Source organism: Rana temporaria, chromosome 2 (genome assembly GCF_905171775.1).
Source record: "Rana temporaria chromosome 2, aRanTem1.1, whole genome shotgun sequence".
Taxonomy (NCBI): Eukaryota; Metazoa; Chordata; class Amphibia; order Anura; family Ranidae; genus Rana; species Rana temporaria.
The window spans coordinates 260032641-260045355 of NC_053490.1; the positions used below are offsets into that span (position 1 = coordinate 260032641).

Sequence of the window (12715 nt, forward strand, 5' to 3'; positions counted from 1 at the left end):
CAATGAAACACCCACTGCTGATCACAAGTGCAGTGCGTTTTGAATGCAGTACAGGAAAAGTGCACAAAATGTGGGTGTCCTGCAACGTGTTCTGGTGTTAACTATTCCTTAGACTAACTTAAATGGGTTGTAAAAGTTTGTTTTTTCATTTTCTAAATAGGTTCCTTTAAGCTAGTGCATTGTTGGTTCACTAACCTTTTCCTTCTATTTCCCTTCTAAATTTTGTTTTTCTTTGTCTGAATTTCTCACTTCCTGTTCCTGCTCAGTAAGCTGTTCTGGCTGACTAACCCCCAGACAGAGGATGGGGGCAAGCTTACTGAGGAGAACAGGAAGTGAGAAATTCAGACAAAGAAAAAAACATTTAGAAGGGAAATCGAAGGAAAAGGTTAGTGAACCAACAATGCACTAGCTTAAAGGAACCTATTTAGAAAATAAAAAATGTACCTTTACAACCCCTTTAAAGTATATCTATGGTCAGATGTAAAATCACATATTCATTCCCATATTGTATTGCAATTATTTCTAGCCTACCCATAATAAACTGAACAATTATGAACTTTGTAAACATCCTCATACATCTTGAATTCCATGACACATATTCACTATGCCCTGTGTGTAGGCACTGCTGTGTCAAACATTTTACAGAGCCTGTCTTCTGAACGACAGAGGTGCTGAGAGGAGTTTTAAGGGCATCAGGTAAGAGCAGGAGTTTCAAGGGCCGTCAGGTAAAAGCAGGAGTTTCAAGGGCCGTCAGGTAAAAGCAGGAGTTTCAAGGGCCGTCAGGTAAAAGCAGGAGTTTCATGTGCCGTCAGTTGAGAGAAGTTTCAAGGTCTGGGGAAAGTAGGTAGTTTAAAGAACCGTCAGGTGACAGTAGGATTTTCCAGAGCCGTCAGGTGACAGTAGGATTTTCCAGAGCCGTCAGGTGAGAGAAGGAGTTTCAAGGGCTTTTGGTGTGAGAGAAGGCGTTTCAGGGGCAGTCAGGTGGAAGAAGGAGTTTCAAGGGTCGTCAGGTGAGAGGAGTGTCAAGGGCCGTTGGGTGAGAGAAGGAGTTTCAATCGCCGCCGGGTGAGAGAAGGAGTTTCAAGGGCTGTCGGGTGAGAGAGGGAGTTTCAAGGGCCGTCGGGAGAGAGGAGTTTCAAGGGTTTTCAATTGAGAGAAGGAGTTTCAAGGGCCATCAGGTGAGAGGAGGGATTTCAAGGGCCATCAGGGGCGAGGTTCCAAGGGCCTTCAAGTGAGAGGAGTTTCAAGGACCGTCAGTTGAGAGGAGGAATTTTCAAGTAATTTACAGCAGCTGGAGCCTATTGTTCCACTGCATTAGTAATCTCCTCAATCATCCAAATGGCAGGGAAGCAGTGCAGGTGGTCCAGGAGCCAGTGGCAGGTAAGTGTTTGGGGACTAGAGGGCACAGAAGGGTATAGGGGCATTTTTATGTCTTTAACCTTGCCTCGGCTATCCGGAACTCTCCCTCCTGATTGGCGCCATTGGCTCCCGTTGCTGTCAATCAAGGTCAGTGAGCTAATGAGGAGAGAGATGGGGCAGGGCCAAGCTGAGGCTCCGTGTCTAAAGTGAAGAAATATCATCAGCAAACCAAGGATTCCTCAAAAGGGTTTATAGCTTAATTATCGCGGTCACATGATAAACATACAGCAAAGTTTCAGAGCCACGTAGGGCCCCTTCATCAGGCAAGTGACTGAACAGACATGGTTCGGGTGCTCCCATAGCAAAACATTCCTGAAGTGTCTATGTCGGCGCTCTGGCTCCTCCTATGATTGTTATTGGCCTCTCTATTTTTGGAACAAAGATATATCTATACTTATTTGTTTCATATCCCCTCTCTTCATATAGAATCGGTTTGAGGTCACTTGTGCTTCATTCGAATGCTGGTATTTCTTTCTGGTCTCTGTCCCACCCGGGTTAAGACATACTCCCCTCCTAATTATGTGCTTTATAAAGTAAAGATCATACAGGTGTGTACCTGTATGTAACTGAATTACTACTACTACAATTTTTTCCTTCTTTCATTAATGACTATTTGGATAATAATAAATGTGATATAGATTTCTTGGGTATTAAATTCTGGAAATCATACCCCTATGTTTATATCTCTATCTTTTCTTTATGTAGCACTACCTCGAAGGAGCTGCTGGTTTACATTTGGGCCTGCCATTGCCTTACTGTTTCATGCACTCGTCTCAGGGGTTCTCCTTGAAGAGTTATCCATAAGAAATGTCTGCACCAACACAAAGTCTCTTTCAAGGCTTTGCGGATCACGGGTACAAACTTAGATCCAGAGGATTAACTTGGTTCCACGCTGGATTCCAGCAACCACCAGATAGGCCTACTCTCACTGGCCTAGCAGATGGTGCGAAGCTTGCTAAAGTCTCTGCCACAGACTCGATAAGTTCGTCGGGCCGTCCCACGATCTTCATCCACAAGATCGTGCGACTACTCACACACTTTGTAGAAATTTCAATTGAGTACACGACTCACGGTGCCAAGAATCTTTCAGCCAACCCGGCCACACAGTGAAGTAAAACTGACAGGACAAGTCCTTCAATTGAATCCCAGTGGTTCAGCTCCCTTGACGTAGGCGAGATAGTGAAGGACCATCCCTGGACTAGTAGGCCCCCGGCAACTTCTGGGCCTACTCTCAGTTACGAAGCCTCGGGCCAGCCTCCCCCGAGACATAAACAGCTCACACATCACCTGAGGCCAGGAGGGCCATCAGGTCAGGATCGGAAGACCCCGCCAAAACGATGTCTGTCCCTTAAGTACCCTCCCCCAGAATGCACAGTGGGTTGACCATGCCCCCTGAGCCACTTTCTGGAAAGAGGTACCCAATGCATTGAGCCTGTTGCCTTTCCAACCTTGACATGCAGTGACGGCGACACCCACCATCAAGGGGGAAATCATTCAACCCAGCTGAACTGAAACAGAACCGTCAATTTAGCATAATCTTTCTGAGCCAAAATATTGCTCGGACAACTATAATTTAACACATAGCGCCCCCCTTAATGGGAGCAAGGCGCTACATTTATAAAACAGCTTGACTGTATCACTTCACCTTCCCTGATTCCCGCACTCACCTGGCGAGACCATTTCTGGCCTTGAGATTCTCAAAATTTTTGAGCTGGCTATGTGGGTGAGTTAATTTTTGCTCCTAATATGATCATTCCATTGTGCTCAATCCATTACTATTATGGGGTTACTTACTAGAGGGATCAGTCTATACTTTACCTATTTATCCATACAATATGATGATATACCATGAAGGTTGGGTATTAGTTATATATATATTGTGATGATAATATTATATACATGATTTATATGCTTTTTTGTTGATCATTTTCTGACTTATACTCCTGAAACATGTTGAGTGAACAACGGGAAGATTAGTCTCCGTACATTTTAGTGCGGAATCAACACCTACATCTAATCTCCATTTGTATGTCAGATAAGTGGATGTTCTACATATAGCAGCATCCAATGTCTAGAATCTATGTATTTAAAAGCTGTTTTTATATTGTATGATTTTGTAAAATAAATGTATATTTTTTTGTAAACTGGCTTTGTAAGTTCGTACTGTATCACGAGAGTCCATGTTGCCTCTACAATATCCAAATTCCTTATCAAAAAAACAAAACAAGACTAGTATCACTTTTACTGCTGGAAAGAGAAGTCAGGTCACCAGGATGGCTGTGCTCTCTAAGGCCCCTTTCACACGGGCAGATAGAATTCAGCTTTTAGCTGCGGATAGATCGTTATCTACCGCAGCTAAACTCTGACAATGATTTCCTATGTCCACATTCACACACTGCGTTTAGCAACGGTTTCATTGAATGGGGTTTGGTTCGGATAGAAAAAATAGATTTGACTGCGTCCAGGAACAATTTAATGCAGCTATCTGCAGTGTACTATGTCACCTGCAGATAGCAACGGCAACAAGGAAAGAAAAACAACAGAAAGCAATGGAACAGTGGAACAGAAATGGCAAGAATGTTCCAACGCAGCTAAACGCGGCTAAAAGCCGCACGTAAACGCAGCTAATCGCAATGTAAAACTGAAAGTGAACGCTGTGCCAGGATTCTCTGAATTTCAAAATAACAAAATATGCTTTTAACTGCGGCAGAACAGCCACCCGTGTGAAAGGGGCCTAAGGCCTCATGCACACAGGACATTATGAAAACTCTCCTAAAAGCCTTTCCTCCTGGCAGTAGCATACCCAAATGTGATGGCCTGATTGATAAGGAATCTATGGAAGAATGGCAGAAAACACAACTGACACTAGTAAAAATGTCTAATGCTTTTACAAGCGTTCAGGTCTGTTTACAGGCATAAAGTGCTTGGGAGTTAATTAATTTCATTGGCCAACAATAATTTATTCTGACCATTGAAATGAATTATGCTCAAGCACTAAACGCACCTAGCGTTTGATGCGTTTGCAAGCATCAATCGCTTTTTCTGCCAAATTGTATCTGCTCCTAGACGCACTGGCTTTTTTTTTTCTGCCTCTAAAAGCCCCTGCCACTAAAAACTGCTAAAAGTATGTGTGCTTGGACACAGAGGCTAACATAGATGGGTGTTTGGAAGAAGGAAAAAATAAATATCTGACGCCCCAAAAGCAGAAGTAAAAACGTCCGTGAGCATGAGACCTTAATCTCAGGACTAGATGCACAATATTTTTGGCATATTTGTGCTTTAGAGTGTAAATGTTTCTTCTATGTAAGTTTTGTAAAGCTGAAAAGGCTTGCCCTTGTGTTGTGTTGTTGAAATGTTACATAGTAACGGAGTACGAATACACTAAGGGTCCTTTCACATGGGGCGGATCCATTTTGACAGACTCCACTTGCTTGGCGGGGATCGATCCGCTGAACCCTGCTGAGCCGGTGGATGACAGGTCTGTCTCCACTCACTGTGCTGAGATGGACCTATCGGAGCCCCGCTCTCCTGGGAAGATTGGATGAAAACTGATCTGCCTGTCCGTTTTCATCCGATCCATCGGACGGATGGAAAATAGGGCCACCATCCATCTTGTCTGGATTTGGTGGATCGGATAGCAACGGGTGTCAGCGGACATGTAACCGCTGACATTCACTGCCCCGTAGGGGTAAATGGAGCGTCCGATCAAATCCGCTGAAATACTGACAGGCGGACTTGATCGGAAAGTCCATGTGAAAGGGGCCTTAGGGGTCTATTTAAAAAATAAATAAAAAATATATGCTTTGTGAATGTCTCAGCATTTACACAAAACTCATGAAATAATGGCCATAATATTTTTATTATGTCACTTTCTATTTATTGACTTTCACTGGGTGAATGTAACATTCTCTAGCATTCAATCCTAGAAGTAAAAAGCCTTAAAGCGGCGTTCCACCCAACTTTTGAACTTTCTCTTAAAGGAAAGACCACCCCTCCACCGCTTAATTTTTTTTTCACTTACCTTAGTGGTAAACAGGTGAACTCCCGTCCCAGCCTCGCCGTGGCGAGGTATGTCATGTCCTCTTATGGCTCTGCCTCTCCTCCTCCCCCTGATGCCTTCTGGGACCTGTGTGTGTCCCAGAAGACGATGAGGCTATTCAGAAAGCGCACACGACTCGCACATGCGCAGTAGGAACCTGTCTAATTACTTGCTTCTGAGCATGTGCGTTTTTTTCCCCTTCGTTAAAGCGTACATACAACCGTTTTCCATGTGAAAAACTACGAGAAAAAATAGAGCAGGTTCTAAATTTTTAACTGACATTTTTCTCGTTAACCACTTAAGCCCCGGACCTTTAGGCAGCTAAATGCCCAGGCCAGGTTTTGCGATTCGGTACTGCGTCGCTTTAACAGACAATTGCGCGGTCGTGCGACGTGGCTCCCAAACAAAATTGGCGTCCTTTTTTCCCCACAAATAGAGCTTTCTTTTGGTGGTATTTGATCACCTCTTCGGTTTTTTTATTTTTTGCGCTATAAACAAAAATAGAGCGACAATTTTGAAAAAAATTCAATATTTTTTACTTTTTGCTATAATAAATATCCCCCAAAAACATATATACAATTTTTTTTCCCTCAGTTTATGCGATACGTATTCTCCTACCTATTTTTGGTAAAAAAAATCGCAATAGGCGTTTATCGATTTTTGCGCAAAATTTATAGCGTTTACAAAATAGGGGATAGTTTTATTGCATTTTTATAATTTTTTTTTTTTTACTACTAATGGCGGCGATCAGCGATTTTTTTCGTGACTGCGACATTATGGCGGACACTTCGGACAATTTTGACACATTTTTGGGACCATTGTCATTTTCACAGCAAAAAATGCATTTAAATTGCATTGTTTATTGTGAAAATGACAGTTGCAGTTTGGGAGTTAACCACAGGGAGTGCTGTAGGCGTTAGGGTACACCTAGTGTGTGTTTACAACTGTAGTGGGGTGTGGCTGTAGGACTGACGTCATTGATCGAGTCTCCCTATATAAGGGATCACTCGATCGATGCAGCGCCATAGTGAAGCACGGGGAAGCCGTGTTTACATACGGCTCTCCCCGTTCTTCAGCTCCGGGGAGCGATCGCGACGGAACGGCTATAAACGAATAGCCGCGCCGTCGTCCCGGTGCGCTCCCCGTGGGAATCCGACCGCCGCATGTAGCGGGGGGGTCCCGATCGGACCCCCCACCTGCTAGAAGGCAAGGACGTACATGTACGCCCATTTGCCTGTACGTGCCATTCTGTGGACGTACATATACATGCGGCGGTCGGGAAGTGGTTAAGAAAAATGGTCTGGAGCATACACATGATCATTTTTCACGACCAATTTAAAAAATAGAATTTTTCTCGTCATGAAAAATGGTCGTGTGTACGCAGCAATACAAGGAGAAAGAAAACTACAGCAAGAAACAATTTAATGAAAAATAGACTACAGGGCCATGAAACCGTACAGACTAAGGATATTGTTTATTGTCACTTTTAGGAACATTTGTCCAATAAAAAATAGCCTAACATAATCTAAAAACATTTGACCAGAAAAGGAAATAATAGGGAGAATAAGTGCATGAAGATTGCTGTGCTCCCCTACAGTGTAATGAATCGGCTCCTGCAGATATCGAACGGCTACACAGAATAGATAGAATGTTGCAGACAGAACTCCATTGTTTCACAAGTTTACAGGACTGAAATCCTTCACAGAAGAACAACAGATCAAGGAGGCAACAGTGTTCTGTCTCTGCAACATTGTGTCAGTTCTGTTTAGCAATTCCCATTCTAGTAGCTGATCCAATCGTTAAAATGTTGGGGTGAGTGCGGGCATCTCTATACCCATTGTACACTTTGTACTCAGTGCAGAGGTCTCCCTTATATATTATTAAACCCAAAACCAAAAATGTAATATATTGATTGTGAAAAACAACAGACTTGCTGGCTGGATCACCAGATGATAATAGAAATAAGAATGCCTGAAAAAAAAAGCTAATACAGCCATTACATCCAAGATTTGGTAAGCTGCAATCTAATAAATGTTTACTTTTGAGGTTTAATGCTGCTTTGGCAAGGGTTCACACTATGAACCGCAAGTGAATCGCACAAGAACTGCACCGCATTCCTGTTCAACTCACCTGACATTCAGCATGGTGCAATGTGAGCCCATTCATTTTTAATGGGCTGAAATCGCACCAAAGTCGTGCATGCAGCAATTTTGGAACCGCACTGCAACCGGACTTCATACTCGCTTTGTAACATGCAATCCAATTCAGGCAAACGCACTATTTGTAACTTGCATTTAGGGTGTCGCTAGCATTGCCTTAAAGGAACACTAAAGGTTTGTTTTTTTATTAGATCAATTGATTGCTGTAAGCTAGAGCATTTAAATATCCCTTACCTTGTTTTTCCTTTTGACCTCCAAAATACAGTAATCCAGGTTTGAAAATGCCATTTCCTGTCTCTCCTCTTCTTGCTTTCCACCAGCATCTGAGCCGTTTTGCATGGTGGAAAGCAGAATGTGCTCACCCCCTCCCTATGACTACAGCCCTGCGTGAAGATGCTCTTCTATCCCTCACAGGCATGGAGGCTAAGCCTAATGGGAACTGTAGTTCCCATTAGGCCGTGATGTAGCAAGAATGAATGCGCACCGCAAACCAGGAAGTCCGTGAGAATAATGATTCAGGAGTGCTGGAGGTGAATAAAACAGCTCGATTTCAACAGGTATCAAACTAGTTATAATGCAAATAATTAATTTTACTTTATCAGATACTGTCAGACTTTAATTTAAGAGGAAAATATTTTTGTCTTTACAACCCCTTTAACACCCACTGCAGATCACAAGGGTAGAGCGATTTGAATGCAGTGCAGGAAATGTGCACTGATTGTATCGCAATGTTGTGAGCCTAAGCTTAATTGGTCAAATATTCTTAGCCTATAGTGTTGGCTGGTTTCTCTATTGGTACAATATTTTTCATATGTTATTAAAGCGGAGTTCCACCCAAAAGTGGAACCTCTGCTTATTTGCAAGGACCTGTTTTTGACAGGTCACCATCCCCACTTCGGAATTCCTCTTTAACCAATTAAGCCCTGGACCATTTGGCCGGCCATAGACCAGAGCACTTTTTACGATTCGGCACTGCGTCACTTTAACTGACAATTGCGCGGTCGTGCGACGTGGCTCTCAAACAAAATTGACGTCCTTTTTTCCCCACAAATAGAGCTTTCTTTTGGTGGTATTTGATCACCTCTGTGTTTTCTATTTTTTGTGCTATTAACAAAAATAGAGTGACAATCTTGAAAAAAAATAAATATATATTTTTTCCTTCATTTTGGCCGATATGTATTCTACATATTTTTGGTAAAAAAAAAAGGGATAGTTTTATGGCATTTTTATTCATATTTTTTTTTTTTTACTAGTAATGGCGGCCATCAGCGATTTTATCATGACTGCGACATTATGGCGGACAAAGTGGACACTTTTGATGCCATTTTGGGACCATTGTCATTGATAAAGCGATCAGTGCTATAAAAATGCACTGATTACTGTAAAAATTACACTGGCAATGAAGGGGTTAATCACTAGGGGGCAATCAAGGGGTTAAGTATGTCCTAGGGATGTGTTCTAACTGTGGGGGGCGTGGCTATGTGTGACACTGATCACCGCCCCGGTTACAGGGAGCTGTGATCAGTGTCCTGTTACTAGGAAGAATGGGGAAATGCTTGTTTACATCAGCATTTCCCCATTCTTCCTCTCTGTGAGACGATTGCGGACATCGAGTCTGTGGGACCCATGATCGGACTCAGTGAGTGCGGCAGGTGTGTGTGCCGCCGGTGGCGGGCGCGTGCAAACAATGCCGCATCTTAAAGGGGACATACCTGTACGCCCATTTGCCCAGCCGTGCCATTATGCCGACGTATATCGTCGTTCGCTGGTCGGCAAGGGGTTAAGCTTTCTTCTCGTAGGATTGAATGTTAGGAAATGTTAGATTTGCCCAGCAAAGGGAACTATAGAAACTGACAAACATTAAAGAGTATAATGTGTGGCGTTTAAACAAATGCTGAGACATTCACAAAGCAACTTTTTTTATTTTTTTATAACTAGACCCCTAAGTATTCAGGAACATTGATATACCTAAAGGGGTTGTAAAGGAAAACATTTTTTTATAGCTTCTATTACTTTAGTGCAGTCCTCCTTCACTTACCTCATCCTTCCATTTTGCTTTTAAATGTCCTTATTTCTTCTGAGAAATCCTCACTTCCTGTTATTCTGCCTGTAACTACACCTAGTAATGCAAGGCTTTTTCCCTGGTGTGGAGAAAGCCTCTTGAGGGGGGAGGGGGCAAGTCAGGACACTCTCTACTTTGCAGATAGAGAAAGGAGCTGTGTGTTAGTGGGCATTCTGACACTCCTGCTCGCCCCCTCAAGAGGCTTTCTCCACACCAGGAAGAAAGCCTCTCATTACTGTGTGTAGTTACAGACAGAAGAACAGGAAGTGAGGATTTCTCAGAAGAAATAAGGACATTTAAAAACAAAATGGAAGGATGAGGTAAGTGAAGGAGGACTGCACTAAGGTAAAGGAAGCTATTTAGGGAAAAACATTTTTTCCTTTACAAAACCCCTTAACTGTGCAGCCTGGACACCTAAAGAGCCTTGAGCTACATTGTCTATGGTCAGCTCTGAGGACCAACAGTAAGGATATGCTGAAACCTTTGGTTACCACTATAGGTTCACATCCACTATGTGCCTGAGTGGACATTGGGAGCTTTTGTCAATCCAAAGACTTTCAAGGCAGTTATGACAAGGCAATAACATGATATACAATTGCACTAAATATAATGACTTTAACAGAGGCCCCAGTGTGTTCTTGCACATGGAAGCCTGCAGAGGTACACAGGCACTTCAGAAGGTAGCATGCAGCTAGAATTACCTGAGTAATTTGTTTTATGGTTAGGGTGAGTGTCATGTATATTGTCCCATTCTGTGATTGCTTAAGGCAAATCTCTTCTGAAGCCGTTGTAGAAACCAAGTAGACTGGACTACCTATGAAGCAGAAAATGCAATTTTACACAAGTCCATTGAAAACTGGCATAGGTACATATTTTTGTGTTATTGTGTATTTACTTTCAGCTTGTATTTTTACCTGAAATTGGATCCCCAGCTGAGCCGTTGCATACACTGCCCGGGGCAGGTTCTTGAATCACCCGGGGCAGGCACAGGGGTGTAAGAGAAGACTTGAACCACACTGGATTTGAGAGATGGATCAAAGCAAAATTGTTGTATATGGGTGACGCTGTGAAGTTAGGGTGTTGGATAATCTTGGCTACAGTTTCAGAAGAATTTCCAGATCCCAAGGAGACACTGAGCAAAGAGGTATCTCTGAAAAGACACATTTAGCACTTATTGTGCATTATTTCTTAATTTCTTAAGTAACCCACATTCACGTCAATTTTTCTTTTCCAATAATTTCTATTGAAGATTTGAGAAAAAATATAAGTTTCCAATGTAGCAGGTACTTTCCCAGACTGATCTAATCTATTAGAGGACAGCTGTCTGCTGCAGCAGCGTGGGCTCCCCCCCCTCTTGTTTCTCTCTTTACACTGCTTGTTTGGAAACTCCCTATTGGAGGTTATCTGTAAACTCCCTATTGGATGAGCCTGAGCCAATCATGAGACATCAGCAAAGGACTGTGTGTGGGGGGGGGGGGATAAAAAGCCAGAGGAACTAGGCCAGAGCCTCTTTTTGCCTGCAACCCATCAGGAGAGCATCTGCATTCTATGTGTGTGTGGAATCGTGGCCTACCAAGGGACACACAGTCTGCAACTCCAGCCCAAAGGAACAGATTGTTCATGCAGCTCCAGCCCAGAGGAACAGATTGTTCATGCAGCTCCAGCCCAGAGGAACAGACTGTCCATGCTAAAAAAGGCCACCCTGCAACAGTTTAAAGACAGATATTCATCAAAATACAAGAGATTGTGAAGATGAAACATAAAGGTATATTCCAGCGGGCATACTTTGTATATAACTTAAGCTCCGTACATATGGGCCAAATGTCAGGCGGCATTGGCCAATTCAATAGAAACTGGACGACATTTGGCCCATGTGTACTGCAGTTTCTGTCAATGGGGCATGACCAAAAAAAGTTTGCTGACCACCTCCTAGGGGTGTCCATCTGTTTACTGGGGGGAGAGTTCCCCTGTCAGAAGATAATAGAACAGCAGGGGAGATTGCTGTACTATAATCAGATTGTGGCACCAACTGGGTTGAATGAAAAAACTAGCAGTGTGTACTAGGCTTTAGCTCGATGAGCTACAACAAGATAATCAACCAAAAAAAAAAAGAAGTAGGCATATTCAAGTTTTCCTATTGTTCTTTTGAGCAACATATGGAAAGAAGGAAAGTAGGATAACATAACCATAAAGCCATCATATACACTCACTGGCCACTTTATTATGTACACCTGTCCAAATGCTTGGTAACACAAATTGCTTCTAATCACATGGCAGCAACCCAATGCATTTAGACATCTAAAGTTCAAACTGAACATCAGAATGGGGAAGAAAGGGGATTTAAAATGGATGTTATCCCTCACATACACCCAATGAAGTGAAAAGCCTCAGATGATACACAGGGATGAAACAAATCTCCCTACATAAGTTTTACATGTATATCTGCTGTCTTCATCTTTATATATTATTTAGAAAGTAAACATTGTTTTAGAGATTTTTCTCTTCCTGTTCAGCACTGAGTGCAAAGTCTGGGCACACAGCCAAGACAGCTGATTGGAGGAAAGGTGCACCCCCCCTCCCTCCACATAGGCAGAGACTCTCAAAGCTGTTCTGTAAATAGTTTAGCTGTCTGCCATTCTATTTATAGCAACCTCCCTGACACAAAATTCAGGCTGGTTTTATCTCAGTTGACGGAGAACTTGTCAGAAGTTATCATGCTGATGACAGAAGAAAAGAGCAGGAGAAAGCCACGGGACTTAGTGCTTTAAAGAGAGCTAAGGAAATAACTACAGATATATGTGCCCAGCTCAAATTTCATGAATCAGGTTTACCATTACTTTAAGTGAATTTGAACATGGCATGGTTGTTGATGCCAGACTGGCTGGTCTGAGTATTTCAAAAACTGATCTACTGTGATTTTCACACACAACCATGTCTAATGTTTAAAGAGAATGGCCCGAAAAAGAGAAAAAATCCAGTGAGCGGCAGTTGTGTGGAGCAAAATGTCTTCTTATATTAGAGGTCAGAGGAAAATGG

General features: G+C 42.7%; 1 protein-coding gene across 1 annotated transcript in view; it reads right to left on the reverse strand.

Moving 5' to 3' along the window:
• Nucleotides 1-10576: 10576 nt before the first annotated feature.
• The window catches only part of LOC120928271 (transmembrane protease serine 11B-like protein), an 89622-nt gene continuing 87483 nt past the window's right edge, over nucleotides 10577-12715 (reverse strand). The window contains exon 8 of the mRNA XM_040339370.1: nucleotides 10577-10829. Within this exon, the coding sequence (XP_040195304.1) occupies nucleotides 10577-10829 (253 nt within the window). The remainder of the gene's footprint in view (nucleotides 10830-12715) is intronic.